Source organism: Peromyscus californicus, unplaced genomic scaffold (genome assembly GCF_007827085.1).
Source record: "Peromyscus californicus insignis strain IS unplaced genomic scaffold, ASM782708v3 Scaffold_11__1_contigs__length_118956290, whole genome shotgun sequence".
NCBI classification, from domain to species: Eukaryota; Metazoa; Chordata; class Mammalia; order Rodentia; family Cricetidae; genus Peromyscus; species Peromyscus californicus.
In genome coordinates, this window is record NW_026294402.1 from 17,646,720 (window position 1) to 17,666,403 (window position 19,684).

General features: G+C 53.5%; 1 protein-coding gene across 2 annotated transcripts; it reads right to left on the reverse strand.

Moving 5' to 3' along the window:
• Positions 1–1,867: 1,867 nt before the first annotated feature.
• Znf653 (zinc finger protein 653) lies at positions 1,868–19,656 on the reverse strand. Of its 2 annotated transcripts, none has more exons than XM_052754525.1 (9): positions 18,969–19,656; positions 15,751–15,794; positions 13,423–13,638; positions 4,208–4,816; positions 3,905–4,082; positions 3,689–3,800; positions 2,804–2,918; positions 2,390–2,489; positions 1,868–2,290 (listed from the first exon to the last, which is right to left on the reverse strand). In XM_052754525.1, exons 1-9 carry the CDS (start codon positions 19,259–19,261, stop codon positions 2,113–2,115), a joined length of 1,845 nt encoding a protein of 614 aa, XP_052610485.1. In that variant the 5' UTR covers positions 19,262–19,656; the 3' UTR covers positions 1,868–2,112. The 2 variants fall into 2 exon arrangements, with proteins under 2 accessions (XP_052610485.1, XP_052610475.1); XM_052754515.1 differs by having other exon boundaries at positions 3,905–4,106.
• Between the last annotated feature and the right edge of the window lie 28 nt (positions 19,657–19,684).

A 19,684-nucleotide genomic window follows, 5' to 3' on the forward strand; every position in this document is an offset into this window, starting at 1 on the left:
ACAGCAACAGGAAAAAGGAAGGAAAGAAGGTAAAGTAGAAGTGATCTAGCAGTTAGGGTGGTCTTAACTCTATCGACTGTGGAAGGAAACTAGACCTTGTGGGTTTTGAGCGCACCAAGCTCTAGGGTCCAGAACGTGGGCACTGGCACCCTCCTTGGCAGGGATACGCCTCGCTGCTCCGAAGCAGGGGAAGAGGTTTGTGCTAAGGGTTCTACACGATCCCTATCAGAGTCATGCAGCCTGAGAGACCCTAGATAAGGTCTTCAAACTTGGACCAGCAAGGCTTGGCAGGCCTATGGCTGACTCTGGCTTTCTGGGAGTGTGACTGGTCTTGTGGAAGCACGCCCCTTTTTAGGGTACTGGAGGGCTACGCCTCCTTTATGTTTACTGCATTTCCTGGGGCAGGGTTGGGGCTCGAGCAAGGCTTCAGCACTACAGACAGCGGTCTGACAAGGTGGGAAAACACCGCTGGCGGCAGCCCAGATCCTCCAACCCGGGAGTCGCTGTCCCCAGCCTAACCTCATCCTTTTTGTTTTTTAAACAAATTTAACAGTGTGTGTGTGTGTGTGTGTGTGTGTGTGTGTGTGTGTGTGTGTGTGTGTGTGTGTGTGTGTGTGTGTGTGTGTAGGTCAGAGAACAACTTTCAGGATTCAGGTCTCGTCTACCACCATGTGGGTCCCAGGAATCGAACTCAGGTCGCCAGTCTTGAGAGGCAGACGCCTTTACCCATGAGCCATCTCTAAGGCCCTGATCTTATTCTTGTACACCCCTTCACGATCCGGCTTGTGAAGAGTGCGAATCAGCCTGATTTAACCAATCAGGAATGGCTCTCGAGAGACCCAATTGCAAGATGCCCTGGAGATTGAGCCAATGAGAGAGCACACGCCGAAGGTGCTGCCGTGCTGGAGAGGGCGGGCCAATCAGAGTGGCCCACACAGAAGGGGCGGTGGCAGAGCAGGTTCCCAAGTGGCTCCTCTGGGGTTTGTGGAGCAACTCGGCCTCCGACGCAGGGCCCCCAACCCAAACGATGGCCCACAACCGCCCGCCCTGCCCCCGCGTTCCCTTCGGCTGGGAGTCAGTGTCTGCTGCCAAGCTACTTCCTGGGGCAAAGGCCCCACCGCGGTTCCCATGGAAACTGCTGGCTGCTATTGCTCGAGTAAAGAGAAGGGGCTCTTGGAGCGCTTAGGCCAGCCCCGCAATTCTACACCACGCTGATGTAGCCCCGAGTCCCAAGCGGAAATTGAGTCTTGTTGCCACCCCATCGGGACCAATCTGCTCGTGGTGCTGCAGGGCTCCCGGGGGCACGTGCTAGAGCTCGCGCGATGCTCCCTTGGGTCACGTGGTGGCAACCACCCCGGGTCCACACGGCTCGCGCACCACCTGGTGGTGGCGCCTTCTTCCCCAGGATCTCCCTGCACTCAATGGGGCCAGGTCCTGTTCCAGGAACACACCTAGCCATCCTCCCATACAGGAATCGATTCTCTTTGTCACTCTGGCACAAGGTGGCAAAAGCCACCTCTTCAGGGAAGCTCCCTACCCCCATAACCCAACCCTCACTCCCTTCTCTGCCCACTGCTTGTCTCCAGTGTAGACGTCTCATTTGGGTGTTCCCAAGTGTGTGTTCAACTGCTTAGTTCCTCCCACAGTCCTCTGGGCCAGCAATCAATATTCTGAGATATGGGAGGTGTGGGCATCAGGATTCTGGTTCCCCACACCCACCCTGCGGGAGCAGAGGCTAACAGGAAAGATCCCTGTGTGCTGTCCAAGGGCAGCCACCACCAATCCAGCCTTGGTCAGGATGGGAACAGGTTAACTGGTCATAAAGGGGTGCCCAGCCCCCACAATTATTCAGGCCTAGGGAAGGACATCTCCTTTTTCACTTTAATCTCACTCTGTGCTCTTGACACAGTTCAGCAGTGCAGTCCCAGGTGCCAGCTCCATGGGTGGGATGTGATGGGGCAAGGGTGGGGCACCTGCCCAGGGCGAGTGGGCAACGCCTCCTTCCGGCCTGCGGTTGGGGCAGCCCAGTGGCTGTCTTGGGCTCTGACAGGCCTGGGCATGATGTCCAAGAGTACAAATAAATAGAGACTGAGGTCCGTGGGCGCGGGCAGGTCAGGTGGGCTTGTGGTCCGGGTGGCTTTTGAGTGTGTGGAACTTGACGCTGTCCAGCTTCTCGAAGCGCTTCCCGCAGCGCTCACACGTGAAGTTGTACTGCACCTCCGCTGTGTGCTTCTTCATGTGCCAGTTGAGCGATGCCCGCTGCCGGCACTGGTACCCGCAAATTTCACACCTGTGTGGCGGGAGGACGGCCCAGGGGCAGGTCACCACCAGCTGAGACTCCCCTGCAAGCCGCTCAGGTCCCCTCCCTCCCGAGCACCCCGACACTCACTGCAGGGGCGTCTCTCCAGTGTGCGTGCGCCGGTGTACCTCCAGATGGTTCTTCCTCTTGAAAGACTTGCCGCAGGTCTCACAAGTGAACTCTCGGACACCTGGGGGTGGCAGCAGCCTCAGGACACCGCCCAGCAGAGGTGGCTACAAGGAGCGAGCTCCCCCCACCCCACAACCCTGCGAACTGTTGTCCGCTGGAATCATGGCAGGTAAGAGGGCTGCGGTTCCTGACACAAGGTGCCAACTGCTAAGCTAAGCTGACCTTAAATGTGACCCGTGTTGGGACTTGGGGCAACTGCACATGAAAACCAGTACCGGGTATAAGGATGTGGGGTTTCATGGTGCAGCCCAGGCCTCCTGAGCGTGGGATTTACACATGTGCATTACAGCTGGCCTGCAGGGGCCAGGGCCTGACCTGAGTGGATGATCATGTGGCGCCGCAGGTGGTTGGACAAATAAAACTTCTTGCCACAGCCAGGGTGAGGGCACACTTTGGTCTTTCCTTTCCGGTGCACCAGGTTGACGTGGTTCTAGGGGTGAGAGGGGCAGCAGTGGGTACCATGGGCCCACCTGGGGGTCCTTAAAATGGGAAGACATGCAGGTAGCCAGGACATTAGCCAGTTTGTCTAGACTGGAAAGTGGAAGGGGCATTCCAGTGTCCAGCTTGGACAGGAGCACTGGGGTCAAAGAGCAGCTTTACCAATCCCAGCTCTGGGATCCTGTTAACCTTGGTAGGCTCCTGCTGCTAGCCCACTACGCAGAGGAGGAAACTGAGGCTCCAGAGGCAGAGTGGTTGGCTGCTGGCCCACAGATGCTGCACTGCCCTGGGGGACTGGGTTCATTTTGTTTCTTGTCATTTCATTCTTCAACCCATGACAACAGCCTGGGTGCTGACATGCTCAGCAATTCAGCGGTCTGCCGGTGCTGCCTTCTGTGTGGAGGATGAGGAAACCTTCTTCTGCCCTGGAGTATGTCACCCACACCACAGAAGGCCAACTACAGGAAGATTTCTAGTTGTGTACGGATTTGGGGCTTCCATGCATGGCTGGCCCCTGGGACTTGGGTGGTCTTCCTGTTAAGACCGAGAGGGTGGTCTGGGGAGGCTGGTCAGGCCAGATGGCTGTGTCTGGTGTCTGCATGGGGAGGTGTAGGGGGGCACTGAGGAAGCCAGATGTCCAGCAAGGCCAGCTAGGATGAAATGGGCTCATGGACGCAGGCCCTGCACCACTGACTTCCAGTAGAGCCCCCCATGCAGCCACATGGTCCAGGCCAGCTGGACCTAGCAACAGGTTGGCCTCACCTGGAAGCTGCTGAGAGCCACATACACTTGGCTGCAGCCCTCGTAGGGACAGTGGAACATCTCCAGCAGGCCATCAGCATCCATTACCCTTGACCGCTTACTCCGCCGTCTCCTGGAGAGGAAGGAGCCTGTGGCATCAGAGTGCCAGTCCCCAGTGGGCTATAAGCTTGTAGCTGTTCCTTACCCTTGGTCCCACCCATCCATCCTAGCACCCACTTCTCTGGCTCCTTGGGGATCTCATAGATGATAGCTGACATGTCACTGCCATCCAGTTCTTCTCCATCCACATCCGCTTCTGCCTCTGTATTCTCGGGCATGGTGGCTGCCAGCTCTGCCAGCTCTGGGGCCACTGAATCCTCTTTCTCCTCCTTGAGCGTATAGAGGTCCTCCTTCTCTACGGGGTGACATGGGGTGGTGTCTGTGGGGATAAGGCTGTCAAGGAGCTCACTTTGAGGGCCACTCCTTCCCCTCTGCCATCCCTCCCAACCCCTTCCAGAGGCCACAGTGGCACCCCCAGACCTTTTTTGGTCTCAATGCTGGTTATGGAGGTCGTGTCCATGGTGCTGTGCTGGGTGCCCTCGGGCTCCGTCTGTGTATAGGCTGCCACACCTTCCATCATGGCACAGGGTACCTCCTCACCCAGGCCACTGCTGGGAGTGCCACTGCCAGCAGCCACATTGAGGTGGATGCCCTCAGCTGTGAGGGTGTCATAGCCAGGACCAGCAATGATGATCACCTGGGAGCCAGGTACCATGCCTGACACTGGGCAGCTGGCCACCACCTCACCCAGTGCCTCCTGGGGCATGTTCTCAAAGAGGGTGCCAGGGCCAGTGCCCATTTGCATGGGCACAGGCACACACACCACCGTCTCCAGGGCCTCAGGCCCGCTGCTCGCGGGGTTTTGGCCCAGAGGGGTGCCCTGCTCAGCCAGGCTCTCCACATGGTGGACATCAAAGGGGATGTGGACTCCTTCCTGAGTGATCAGCCCACTGCTGCCGGGGGGGCTGGCAGGGGTGGCTGCAGCAGCAGCTGAGGCTTTAGCAGGTTGGGCCTCAGGAGGCTCATCCGAGTCAGAGCTGGAGCTAGAGCTGGAGGAGTCAGAGCTGCCAGCCACCAGGCCATTGCCCACTGCAGAGAGAGGAAAGGGGGCAGTTATTAGTTGGGGAGATGGCTCAGACTCAAGTGCTTGTTTTACAAGAACAAGGACCCGAGTTCTATCCCCAGAATCCATGTATGGGAGCTAGAAAGATGGGTCAGTGCTCAAGAGTCCTTACTTAGAGAGGACCAGGGTTCAGTTTCCAGCACCCATGTGGTGGCTGATTCAGTCTGTAACACCAGTTGAAGGGGATCTGACACCCTCGTCTGGCCTCCATGAGTACTGCACACATTAAGTGTATTTACGTACATGCAGGCTAAACACTCATACACATAAAAGAAAAATAAATCTTTAAATTTCTGTGCGTGGACTGGTGGGATGGTTTGGTGGTTAAAGGTACTTGCCATGCAAACCTGGCTACCCGAGTTTGGTTCCTGGAACCCATGTGCGGTGATAGGCATGAGAAATGCTCCCCCAGGCTCAGGCGTTTGAACACTTGGTGCCCAGTTGGTGGCGCTGTTTGGGGAGGTTTAAGTTGTGTAGCCTTGCTGAAGGAAGTGCATCACTAGGGGCAGGGTTTGAGGTTACGCAGCCTCACTTGTTTTCACTTTGCTCTCTCTGCTTGTGTTTGTAGTTGGGTATGTAAGCCCAGCTCCCTGCTCGGCTGCCAGGCCTCTTTCCCGCCACATGGACTCTTACACCTCTGGAACTATAAGCCACAATAAATTCTTTCTTTTGGTCATGGTGTTTTATGGCGGCAACAGAACAGTAACTAATACACTACACAGGTGGAAAGTTGTCCTCTGTCCTCCACACACACATGCTACATACACAATGTGACTAATAACAAGTGAAACAGTTTTAAAATGTCAGGTCAGGGTTAGTGGTACCATTTGTAGGCCCCCCCACCCCAGCACTGGTGAGGCAGAGATACAAGGACCCCTGGGGTTCACTGATCAGTCTAGCCTAATTGGTGAGCTCCAGGCCAGTGAGAAAACCTGTCTCGAAGAGGAAGATGACATTTTTGAGGATGACACCCAAGGTTATCCACCGGCCTCCACCCACACACATACACGTGAACACACACACACACACACACACACACACACACACACACACACACATACACATCTGGGGGCGTGCAGTTAGTGGTGGTGGCAGCAGCAGCAGCTGGAATCTATGTGTCACCAGGAACTAGGAACTGTGACTTTCAGGTCCAAAGTCAGTGGTCCCTCCTAGGTACCTGTACCACCTGAGTTGGCTGGCTGGATCAATCACTAGTCTCCTTTCGGGCTCTCACACTGCTCTCCCTTGGCCTCTCTGGCTTGTTTTATGTTGTTTTGAGATAGGGTCTCACTATGTATCCCTTGCTGGAAATACATATATAGACCAGGCTGGCCTAAAACTCGCTGAGATCCACCTGCCTCTGCCTCCTGAGTGCTGGGATCAAAAGCGTCATCACCACCCAGCATCAGCACTCTCTGATTCCTACACTAGTTAGAGTCATCTCAAATGCTGTCATTTCAACTAATTCCATAGGATTCAGAAACAATCTACCTGGGGTAAGCTTCTAATCCATTAAGTCAAAGGCTCTGTCACAAGACTGTCTACTCTGATGCCCGTGGAAAGTCCTGGACCACCCTGTGTGTCTTTCTGTCTAGATATCAGTTGGGAATTCCATGATGCTGCTCTCAGGTGCCATGGCTTGCTGGGATGATTCGTGGAACTCTAGAAGTTCTCCCTTTTGTCTGCTTACAATCACAACTTTATTATGAGGTTATAATTATCAATGATCAGAAGAAAGTAACTCTGGAGTCACACCACCCAGTTCCTGGTGACAGATTTCAGCTTCTGCACATCTCCGAGAGTGTCTCCATCTCAGCACCATGCCACCAGAGCCTTCTGCTCAAGAGTGTGCATGTGTGGAGGCCAGAGGTGGACGTCTGGTGTCTTCTTCAATCTCTCCTCCTTATTATTTTGTATTTCTCACATTTATTTATTTGCATATGGTGTTCCTGTGTGAAGGCCAGGGGATTACTTGCAGGAGTTGGCTCTTTCCCCCGACCATGTGGCTCCCGAGGATAGAACTCTCATCGTCTAGTTTGGCAACAAGCACCTTTACCTGCCGAGCTATCTCACTGGCTGGCACTCGGCTTTTCTGTGGGTGCTGGGGACCCAAACTCATGTTTATACTCCTGTATAGCAAGCATTTGATTGACTGAGCTATCTCCCCAGCCTCAGAAGAGCTCTCGTGACCAAATGTTCAGCCCCTCCCTGATGGGTGGGTGTTTGGCTTACATCTTACCTCTAGTCCTGTGTTTGGGCTTTTAGGTGTCTAGTCCCCATCCAGCAGCTATGTAGGTGTGGGACCTAGAATCACCTAACTAGCATAGATTCAGCGGTATTCCAAAGAGTTCCTTGTTAAAAGTGGCTCCATATGAATTACAAAAACCACTGCTATCAGGGCTGCAGAGATGGCCCAGCTTAAGGTTAAAGAGCACTTGCTCTTCTTCCAGAGGACCCCAGTTCCATTCCCAGGAAGCTCTCAACAGCCCTAGGAGATCTGATGCCCTCTTCAGGCACATGCACACACACGTAGGTGTGCATATATACATACATACTGATGAAGTAAAAATAATCAAGAAACTACTCATTGTGTTAGTTTACAAACAACTGCAAAACCTTCCTCCATTCAGGAAATTCTAAAGATTTTAGAAGTTTGTTCAGAGGGGATTGCTTCTAGAACTCCAGGCTGACATAGAAATTTTCAGAAGCTCAAATCCCGTAGATGAAATGCAGTATTTGGGGGCTGCAGAGATGGCTCAGTGGCTAAAAACACTTGCTGCTCTTGCAGAGGACCTGAGTGCAGTACTCAGCACCCATGTGGCACGCACAACTGCCTATACAGATCTGAGACCTTCTGGCCTTTCCAGGTACTGGACACCCATGTGGTGCACATATGTATGCAAGCCAACACTCACACTCATACTGTTTGTTTTTAGACAGAGTTTTTCCTAAGTAGCCCTGGCTGTTCTGAAAGTCACTCTTTAGACCAAGCTGGCCTTGGTCCTGCAGAGAGCTACCTCTGTCTCCCAAGTGCAGGGATTAAAGGTGTGCATCACCATGCCTAACTTACATAACTTTTTAAAGGTAGTATTTGCTGTAGATGGTGCTCGGGTGGTAGAGTGCTTGCCTAGCACACACAAAGTTCTGGGTTCCATCTCCAGCACTGCATAAACAGGGTATGGTGCTGTGATTCCAGCAGCTGGGTGGGGAGGCTAGACTATCAGAAGTTCAAGGTCATCCCTGGCTATTTAGTGAATTCAAGGCCAGTCTGGGATACATGAAAACCTGTCTCAAAAAATAAGCAGGGCCAACAAGACTGCTCAGTGAGTAAAATCACTTGCCACCAGGACTGAGGATCTGAGTTTGACCCCCAGGACCCCATGGTGGAAGGGTGAGCACCAACCCCCATTAAGTTGCCCTCTGATATTCACTGACATCCACATCAGTGCCATGCCACACGGTCCTTCCAACAAATAAATGTAATAAAAAATTAAACAAATAAAATAAACCTTCACAGAACCTATACACACTCTTCCATTTGCCTTAAATAATTGATAACACCTGACACCATACAAACTACTCTTTCTATACTGTATTGTCTCAGAAGCAAACCAACAAAAGGAAACGGAAGGAAGCAAGGATTTAGCATCTCAAGAAACCAGAAAGGAAAAGGCACCCCAAATAAAAGAGGCCCATACTGTAGTGTGTGGGGAGTGATCTCACGTATGCGGACCTTGCCCCATGTGCATTGAGTATGGAACCTGTGGGCACAGGGGCAGGCTGTGTCTGTTTTGCATGTTTGTGTATATATGTGTTTGTGTGTCTGTATATGTGTGCACATGTGTACAGATACATGTGGAGGTCAGAAGCCAAGTTTGGTTACCTTCCTCAGTCACTCTCTACCTACCTTATTTATTGATTTTAACTTTATTTTGAGTCAAGAGTCTCAGTATGTAGTCCTCGTTGGCCTAGAACTTACTATGTTCAAGACCAGGTTGGCCTTGAACTCACGAGTGCTAGAATTAAAGATGTGTGCTATCATATCTGGTCCCACTTTATTTTTGGAGACAGAGTCTCTCCTTCAATTTGGAGTTCCCCATTTTGGCTAGCCTGGCTGGTCAGTGAGCCGTGGGGAGTCTCCTGTCAGATCCCCCCTCCCACTAGGATTACAGAGCACGCCATGACACACCTGTTTGGTTTTGATGTGTGTGCTGGGAATTGAACTCATGTCCCCCTGCCTGCACAGCCAGCACTTGACCAGCTCAGCCACCACCCTAGCCCCTGAACTGTATCGGCTTTTATGACACCATGGGCTACACCAGTGGCCTGGTGACCCTATGCATTCATGGGGAGCTGGGCCTCCCTATTGAGCCCCAAGATCTTGGTACTGCACCCTCTGCCACCCCCATCTCCAAATCCATTCAGGGACACTGGGATCCTCCCACTAGCTTTTCTTCCAGCAGAACTATGCTGCTCACAGGTGGCCCTGTCTCACAGGGTGGCAGTTCTGTCCTTCCTGTGGCTCAAGCCAACGTCCTGGGGCTATCCTTGACTTTCTCTCACACCCACTTCCAATCTGTCAGCAAAACCTGCTGGGACTGCATCCAAAATCCATCCACCCACAGCCCAACTGCCTCTCCTCAGTCCCTACAGATGCTGGTCATGGCCTCAGCATCCCTGCAACAGAGGCAGCTTCGTCCCCCAGTTCCTAAGAATCTGCTCACCACTTCCTGCCAAAGACAGGCCAGCTCTTCCTCCTATACACACATACCCTGCTGGTCGAATCTCCTATGATATGGCCCAGCTCTGGTTCCAGCCAATGGAGCAGCAGATATGGTTTCCCTTGGGCCTACCTTCCACTACTACCCACACACCCTACCATCCATCCAGGCAGGCCCAGGAGGAGGCTAGAGCCACAGGACAAAAGAACCTGACTCCTGAGGTACAGGATGGCAAGTGGGTTAGGGGTGTGTCGGCTCATCGACTTTCCCAGGGAGGCACCCTGATCACCTGTCTCAAGCCCCCTTCCAGAACATTTGATGATGTACTTGCTTATTTTGTTTACTGTCTGCTTCTGCTCCAGAACAGAAATGCCACAAAGGGGCCAGAGAGATGGCTCAGCAGTTAAGAGCATGTACTGCTGTTGCAGACGTTCAGTCCCAACACCCATGTCTGAAAGTTTACCACCTGTAACTCTAGCTCCAGGGGATCAAAGACCTCTAGCCTCCTTGAGCGCCTGCACTCATATGTACCCACATATGTTCACACACAAAGGAGGCATGGGCAGAGCACCCCTCCCACTCCCAGAAGGCCACTAGTAAGGCAAGGCCCGACATCTCAGTCAGGTATTTGCTACTAAATTCCACACACAAAGACTGAAGGGATGGGAGCCAGGAGTGACTGGCACTTTGACTATGCTCATAACACAACTGAGGCATGCCATCTGGGACCATTCGTTCTACGGCTCCAGAGCTTGGACTGGTACCTGCTTGCAGTTGTGTGCATGGCCTGCCTTCACAGCACCACTCTGGGCCCCAGAATCACTCTGGTGCCAGCCCAACTGGCACTGGAGCTATTTACTAAGAACACAGACCTAAAGGGTAGATGAAGTTTTGTTTTGTTTTTAGCTTCTTAGTGGCCCTTGAGGTACGGTTATGGCTTGGCTAAGTGTTCCCCAAAGGCTCCTGTTCTAAAGACATGCTTCCCAAAATGGCACCATTAGAAAGTGGTGGAGCCTTTAACCGGCAGCTGAGCCTGAGGACTCAGGTCACAGGTGGCCCTAAAGGAAACTGTGGGACCCCAGCCCCTCTGGCTTTCTCTGGCAGAGGCTGTGATGAGTGACTCTCTTCTGCAGGCACGGCCACTGTTGCTATCCCTAAGCATCAGGTCCCAACAGTGCCAGAACTCTGAAACCTAGGTAAGCCTTCTCTTTTCCTACGTGGGTTGTTGTTCTGGGCATTCATTATAGTGACAGAAAGCTGACTCACACAGGCATGCAGACAACATCCTGGTTCGAGGGCCATAGGGTAGCTGGGAAGAGGAACAGGCCTTCCTGCCACCTACGACATCTTAGCTCCCAGCAACTCCTTGAAGGATATGTAATCACACCAGGCCCGGGGCACCAGTCCCTGACCCCAGCTTCTAAGGAGACTGAGGCAGAAAGATCGCTACTTCAAGGCCTACTGGCATTATAGAGTGAATTCAAATAGCGTGGGCAACTTGGTGCTCCATCCCCGGCTCCCAAAAGGCTCAAGGGTAGAATGCTTGCCTATCACCGGTAAGGCTCTGGGTTCCACCCCAAGCACCAAACACGAAAACCAACCTCTGTGTCTGTCTGGACTTCACAGCTCCAGCAGAAGGTTCTCAGGCTGACTCTTGAGAGGTGGCAAGACCACCCCAGGCATGGGCCAAGGTAGGGAGAGGTGCGTGGGGAAGAGGCCAGGGTAGAAGCAAAGCCACTTCCTTACCATTGCCTGGGCAGACATGGCTAATGAACCACAGGACTCATTCCCAAAAGTCCAATTATGGAGGTCAGTGTTGGCCTGGGATGATTCCATCATATCCTAAGAAGGTACCAGAGAGACTAGCCCCCATCCTCCTGGGCTTCCTCAAGGGCTCTAGAGCAGGACAATGACAGGGTTATGGGGAGGAGTCAGATGGCCCAGGGTAGGGCCTCCAGTGGGCCACACTGAGGGGGTAGGGTGCTAACCACAAAGCACGGGGCGCCTGCTCTGGCAGACTGAATATAATGGCCCCATAAGCTCATAGGGAGGGGCACTCTTAGGAGATATGGCTTTGCTGGAGTAGGTGTGGCCTTGTTGGAGGAAGTGTGTCACTGTGGGGATGGGCTTTGAGGTCTCATGTATGCTCAAGCCACGCCCAGTATCTCGGTTCACTTCCTGTTGCCTTGGATCAAGATGTAGGACTCTCAGCTCCTTCTCTAGTACCATGTCTGCCTGCATGCCAACATGTCCCACCATGACAATGGACTAAACCTCTGAACTGTAAGCAACCCCAATTAAATGCTTCCTTTATAAGAATTACCGTGGCCATGGTGTCTCTTCACAGCAATAGAAACCCTAACTAAGACACCTGCCCTCTGGAGACTGGCCGAGGCCCAGCAGGGTGGCCGTGGGTGTGGGGCCCACCAGGAGTACTTCTCATCTCAGCTTCCCCTCAGCCAGCTGGGATGCCACCTGCTTGGTGATGCCTGCCAGCACAGACTTAGCCCTGATGACTGACCCCACCCTCAGGCCTGCCACAGCACTTGGCAACTGGCCCTATAGCCCTCGTCAGTCATGCCAAGTCCTGAGGCAGCTAGCATGCAGCATCCTCACTGCCCACACCAGGATGTTCCTGGGCATTCCTGAGAGTCCCTTTCAGCCTCAGTGGGCAGCTAGCCCAGTGTGACTTGTGTGGGATAGGAGAGGGAGGGAGGGGATAGAAGATGTGACAGATCCAGGGATGGGGGAGGGCAGGGACGACAGTGGGAAAGAGAAGACCACAGACAGGAAAGAAGCTTGAGTGTGGCCCAGGCCTGTAATCCTAGCTACCTGGGATACTGGGCAGGATTTCAAGTTCAAATTCAAGGTTTACTTGAGCTACAGAGAGTTCAAAGCCAGCTTGGGTAACTTAGTGAGACCTTATCTCAAAACTAAAAGGAGGGCTGAAAGGGGCCAAGGGATGGCTCAGAGGTTAAGAGTACTGACTGCTCTTCTAGGGGACCAGGGTTCAATTCCCAGCACCCATACAGTAGCTCCCAACCCCCTGTAACTCCAGTCCCAGGGAACATAAAACTACTTCTGGCCTCTAAAGGCACTGTGATACACAGACACACACAAGCAAAAATACACATAAAACAAAAAGCGGGAAAACATTTGAAGGGCTGAAAAAAGGGAGTGGGGGCTGAGGATGTGTGGCTCAGTGGAAGAGCACGTGCCTAAGATCTTTCAGTGAGGAGCTAAGGACATAACCAAGTGGTAGAACACCTGCCTAGAATATACCAGTGAGGGGTTAGGTTTGTGTGCACATCTGTAATCCTAGTACTTGGTACGCTGAGGTAGAAGGGTTGTCTGAAACTCCAGACCAGCCTGGGCTATAGAGAGAGACCCTGACTTAAGAAAAGCAAACAGGACTGAGTGTGGTGGTGCATACCTTAATTCCAGCACTCAAGAGGCAGAGGCAGGCAGATTCGTGAGCTCAAAGCCAGCATGGTCTAAAATAGCAAGTTCCAGGCCAGCCAAGAACAAATGAAAAAAATGCATAAAATATTTAAAACAAAACCCAAACTAGTAACCCAGCTAATGAGAACAAAGGGGGGTGAGAGGAAGGGCGAGATGGGAAGAGAGCTGAGAAAGACGAGGAAATTAAAAGGTGGTTAGTGCACAGGAGGACAGCATTCTGCTCAGCTTGGCGGGGACTCAAAGACTGCAAGTCTGCAAAGGGCTTGGCCAGGCCTGGCTGATTCAACTCTGCCGGCTCCCTGAGGCTGAGGGCAGTCCAGGCTGCTCCACCCGGGAGAGTGCAGAGGCGCACGCCTGCTACTCCCCATGTCCTCGCCCTGAAGACTCACCTTTGTCACTGTCGGGCTCTGAGTCACTGAGGGGCTTGAGCGGAGAGTGCAGGTCCTGGAAGTAGCGGTGGCCAGCTTCACACTGCCACACAGCAGTTGTGTAAAGGCCGAAGGTAGGGTCGAGCTCAGCCAGGTGTGGCTCATACGGGCATCGGTGTCTGTGGTCCTCATACCAGATCACCACGTTCTTCAGGCAGTTCACGTTGCGCCTCCGCCCTGTGGACACAGGGTCCAGGTGGACATGAGGACAGGTGCTCCATCCCCCCGTGGCCAACAGTCCCCACAGTCTGAGACAGCCTCTTGACTCCCACTTAGCAGAAGAGGAAACTGAGGCTTGGAGAGGTGACACAACCTAGAGACAACTAGGACCTGGAGAGCCAGCTCCTGTCCTGGCTGAGTGACATCACACAGATAATGGAGACTGGCACATGCTAGAGGCAAAATAGTTGTTAGCTGTTTCTTTTCCCTTTAAAAAAATAGCGCCTCATTATGTAGCCCAAGATAGCTTTGAACTCAGAGAGATCTGCCTGCTCCTGTCTCCCCAGTGCTGGGATTAAAGGTGTGCACCACTGCTCAGCTTTTAGCTGTTTCTTTTGGGATTAAAGATGTGTGCCACCATACCCGGCTGCTTCTTAATAAAAATCTTTATCAATACTTCTGGGCTCGACCCACACCGTCCTGGGTCTTCCTGGTGCCCTCACACTGCCATCGACAGCCACAAGGGGGTGCCGGGAGAGCAGGGCATAGCCCCTCTCAGCTCAAAATCCACTGGCTACCACCTCAAAAGGGGAGGGAGAGAGCGCCAAGGCGGCTAGCAAGGCCACACAGTAGGTCAGGCCCCAGGCCCCCCCTCCCTCCTCCTCTTCTCTTCACTCCCTCCAGCCACATGGCCCCTAGCTGTCCTTCAGATGAGCTGGGTACGGCCTGTCTCGGCCTTTGCACAGGCTCTGCCCTAACCCTCCAGTAACAGCCTTGCTCGGGGCCTTCATTCAGAGATCTCTCCACATGTACCCTCTTCTCGGAAACCATGCTCTCCAGAGGCTCTCAGCTAACTTTGGTTTGTTTCTAACAGCACAAAGAGGCTGCCTGTGGCTGTCTACTCAGATGCCTCTTGTCTGTCTCCCCACTAGACTGACAGCCCCACAAAGGCAGAGACCTCACTCAGCTTTGCTTCCTTGGGGCTAGTTAGGGTGAGAACTCACCAGACCCGGTGAGGGTGCTGGCGGGTGGGAAGAGCAGAGCCAAAGCCTGCATCAGATCTTGGCCTGGTCACAGTCTGGCTGGGCAGCTCTAAGTGAGTGGCCAGGGGACAACCAGGATTCCACCTGTGGCGACTGCCACAGGGGCAGGAAGGAGCAAAGAGGTCGGTCACGAGGGCACACAGGAAGGCTAGGCCTGGGACAGTGTGATGGGGCAGGGCTGGAAAGGAGAGGCGTTCGGGCTGAGGGAGTGTGCCCATGAGAATCACGTCAGGGACATGGACTTCAACAGCGGCTCCATTGCCAGCCTGGCACTCCCTAACCCTTGGTGGGTGCACAGTTAAGACCGTTCACTTGCCTCTGCCTCCAAGAACTCATGTGCCAAAGCTGTGAATGGGAATGGCTAGGCATGCCTGTAATCCCACGAGGCAGGGTGACTTTGACTTTTGAGGCTAGCCTGGGTTACATAGTAAAACTGGCCAGAAAAAAGATAGTTCTGTGGTAAGTGACTTGCTACCAAGCCTGACCCACCTGAGTTAGATACTCAGGACCTATGTGGTAGAAAGCAAGAACCAACTCCCATAAGTTATTCTGACTTCACACCTGTGATGTGCACACACATGCATGTGCACACGCAAAAGAATAAACAAATGGAAAGAAATGTTTTAATTGGAAGCTGGGGATATGGCTGAGTTGTACAGCACAAAACCGTGGGCTCCATCACTGGCACCACGTGAACTGTACTTGTGGCACACACCAATCAGCCTAGCTCTTGTGGGATAAAGGCCATCCTCCGCTGTAGAATGAGTTTGAGGTTAACCTGAGCTACACTGAGACCCATGTATCAAAAAGGAAGCAGAGCAGGGCTCATTGCTACCAGGTGGTTCTCTCTTGGACCACCTGGCTGGGCACGCTGGAGATCGGCAGCCTAAAGACTTGGCAAGGCACTGAGGTCATGCTGGGTGGGGCCTGTTTCGGTTCAACCCATCTGGCACCTAAACACCCTGCCTCTAGCAGGCAGGGCAGGGACCGGCTCTTCCCCTCGGGCAGCAAAGGGCCAGGGATGGCGACTTCTAGGCTACGCTCTGCGTGTGCTCCCACCCCCGCCCCACACTGCAGCTCCACTTACTTTTCTTCCGCTTTGGCTTTTTGGGGACTTGCTCCCAAGGCTTCCTGCAACACAGAGAGGTGGTGAGGGTGAATTTGGGGCCAAGCAGGGCTCAAGTCCTGGCCTGGTAGAAAGGACAGCAGTTCATCTGCTCTGGGATGGAGTCTGAACTTCTGCTGTCCTGTTCCCATTCCAGCAGTCCTTGGTTGGGTACCTGCCCCTGCCAGGAGCCCTGAATGGAAACTCTTACCATTACTTAGCTCAGAGAACATTAGCACTCAGAAGGTCCCCGGCAGATGGGATGGGAAGAGTGGGGGAAGGCTAGGAGGGCTCCCTGATTCCTACCCCGTGGGGCACATGCCCTGTATTCAGAGTCAGCCTCTGTACCCACAAACTTCACCAACCATCAATTGACAATATCAGTCAGAAGTGGTAGTGCACACCTGTCACCCCAGCACTTAGAGGGCAGACGTGGGAGGATCATGAACTTGAGGCCAGTCTGGACTATATCAAGAAGTCAAGGCCAGCTTAGGTTGTATGTAGAGGGAAACGCTGTTTCAAAAAGCAAGATAAAGAAAAAATAATAGGAAGAAAATATTGGAGCACATGCCTAGCATGCACAAAGCCCAGGGTTCCTTTCCCTGAACTAAATAAACCCTGTGGTAGCTCATGCTACCTATAATCCCAGCACTCAAGAGGTAGAGGCAGGAGGATTATTACAAGTTCCTCCTTCCTGGCTTCCCAGTGCCTACTCTCACTCCTCATGCTTCAATGTAAGAGCTTGATCTTTAAAAACAATGTGTTACACTTACTTATTTATGGAGGTAGGGAATGCATAGTGCTTGTGCATGGAGGGCAGAGGAGGACTTGCGGGAGGCAGTTTTCTTCCGCCACATGTGTCCTGGGGACCAACTAAGGTCACCGGGCTTGGGAGCAAATGCCTTCCTCTGAAGTGCTGTGATTACAAACACGCAATGAATCTAGAGCATCATGCATGGTAGGCGAGATGCTGACGTGTGTGTGTGTGTGTGTGTGTGTGTGTGTGTGTGTGTGTGTGTGCGCGCACGCGCGCTTGGCTTGAAAGGCTGAGGGTGGGACCCAGAGCTTTTCACATATTAGGTCCTCCACCACCAGGTGCTGAGTTATATACCCCTTGCTCCTGGCTGATTGCTGCCCCACAGAATCAAAGTGGTTTTTTTGTTTTTTCTTTTTTCTTTTTTTTCCCAGAGCTGAGGACCAAACTCAGGGCCTTGTGCTTGCTAGGCAAGCGCTCTACCACTGAGCTAAATCCCCAACCTTGTTTTTTTCTTTTTGAGACAAGGGCTCTCTGTGTGGCCCTGGCTATACCCTGGAACTCAATATGTAGACCAGGCTGGCCTCAAACTCAGAGAGATCCATCTGCATCTGCCTCCTGAGTGCTGGGATTAAAGGCATGTGCCACTATGCCTGGCTAACTTTTTTAAAATGATTTTATTATTTCATGTGCATAATTTTTTGCCTGCATTTATCTCTGTACCATGCATATGCCTGGTGCCCATGGAGGTAAGAAGAGGCACTGCATCCCTTGGACTGGAGTTCTAGATGGCTGCAAACCACAATGTGGGTACTTGGAACCAAACCCAGGTTCCGACCCGTGCTCTTAGCCACTGAGGCACCCTCTGCAGCCCCCAGAGTCAGACAGGTGAGTGCTAACAAGAGTGGAACAAGACACACTGAGAACAGAGTCCTTTCTGAGCTCTGCGTTTTTATTTTGTATTTTATTTGAGACAGGGTATCATGACGAAGCCCTGACTGGCTGGAACTGTCTGTGCAGACCAGTAGAGTTAATATCAAACAATCGGATGTTCACAACACATCAGCTGACTGGGGAAGTTGAGGCATCAGCTGGAGTTCCAGGCTGAGCTTTCTCTCCATGGCTGGGCTTCAGCCTCTCTTTCCCACTGCAGGTATCTGCATTATGGACAAGCAGTGGTAAGCTCTGTTGGAAGCACTCCACCTTCCTGCTATTCTTAAGGGCACAGGGTTTTTACTCTTGAGCTGCTCTGCAGTTTTCTTCTCTTCCTGTCTCTGAGTTAGAGGGCCCACCCTACCCCAGACAAAGGGTGTTGGAGGGCACTGAGACAAACAAGCCTGGGTCTCAAATATGAGGGGGACATCCATACTTCCAGAGCCAGCTTCTCAGTATGGGCAAGCAGCACATGTCAATTTACCAACATATGAACAACTACAGTGTGGTGAAACATTTATGCTCGGAGTTTGATCCCTAGAACACACATGGTAGGAGAGGACCAGCTCCACACGGCTGTTCTCTCATCTCCACCTGTGGGCCTACATACATCACACACACACACACACACACACACACACACACACACACACACACACACACACACACACACACACAATGATAAAATCTTAGAAGAAGCCTCATGCCAAGCCTGGTGCACGCCTTTAGTCCCAGCGTGAAGGATGCTGAGACGGGCAGATCTTTGAACTCGAGGTCGGTCTGGTCTACAGAGCGAGTTCCAGGACATCCAGGGCTACACAGAGAAACCCTATCTCGAAAAACTAACCAACCAATAAACAATTAATTAAGACACAGCACCCGTAAGCCCCTTGGCTCCTGGGGAGCAACTCTGCCCAGGGAAAGTCAGACAAAGAAGCAGCTCCGAGTTAACTGGCATAACGGAGGACCAGAGTCCTTTTCAAAGTCTTCAAGGTGAGAAGGACTGACAAGACAGTTGAAACAAAGAGCTGGCTGGAGAGAGAGCCCAGTGGTTAAGACCGCTTTCTGCACCGGGTTTGGTTCCCAGCACCCACATGGTGGTTCCCAACCATCCCTAACTACAGTTCCAGGGGATCTGACACCTGCTTCTGACCTCCGCAGGCAGCACGTGGTACACATACACACATGCAGGCAAGGGATCCACACACACAAAACCAGGGTGCCTAGCACCTTTGCAACTACACACCTCTGAGACGCCCCAGCCCAGGCCGGTGAGGGCGGGGCCGACCCCAGGATGGACCAATCAGAGCCCCGGGGGCGGGCAGAGGGGCGGGGCAAGACTTGCATTGGGTAGTCAGCGGGCCGGAGGCGGCGCGCGAGCGGTCTGGCCCGCCGAAGCGTGAGACCTGGGCCTGCTCGGCGGCCCGGGGGCGGGGCCTCGAGGGCGGGGGCGGGGCCGCGCTCTCCCCGCCTCCCCTCCTCCCCTCCCTCTCCCGGGCCCGCGCCCCCTCACCCGTGGCGGCCGCTACGCTGGCCGCGCTCCAGCGAAATGAGGTAGGCAGCGAGTTTGGCGTCGCTCCAGCCGCTGCGCCGTCTCAGGTCCACCCAGGGGCCGTGCGCCTCGCCCAGGTACACGCGCCGCACGTCGTACTTCTTCCGGGACTCGAGCCGCCTCCGGGCCCGGTCCGACTCTGTGAGCCGCGGCCGGCCCCGCGCCTTTCGGCCCGCCGCGCCCTCTTCTGCCGCCGCCTCCCCGCCTGCGCCCGCCTCCGCCTCCGCCCCGGGCTCTGGAGCCCGCTCCGCCATCCCCCCCACCCTGGTTACCGGCCTCCCCCGTTGTTAGGAGCCCCGACCGGAAGTGGCGCGCCTAGTCCGCGCCGCCGGGAGATTTCTCACAGGTTCTTCACTGCCCGCGGCGCCAAACGGGGACAGCTAGCCGGAGCTGCGCATGCGCGGGCCACAGAGGTACACTCCAGTTACCCTGCTGCTTGGGAAGTGGAGGCAGAGGGATGCGGGAGCTCAAGGTTATCCTCCGCTGTCTCTTGAATTCTAGAGCATAACACTATCTAAAGGCTTTTTTACAAAAGACCAGTAAGATGACTCTGCGCGTAAGAGCGATTGCTGCCAAACCTGGCAATCCGAGTTCCATTTGCGGGACTCAAAAGGGTGGAAAGCCAGAACTGACTCCAGCAAGTAGTCGGATGACCGCCACACACCCCTCCCACACAT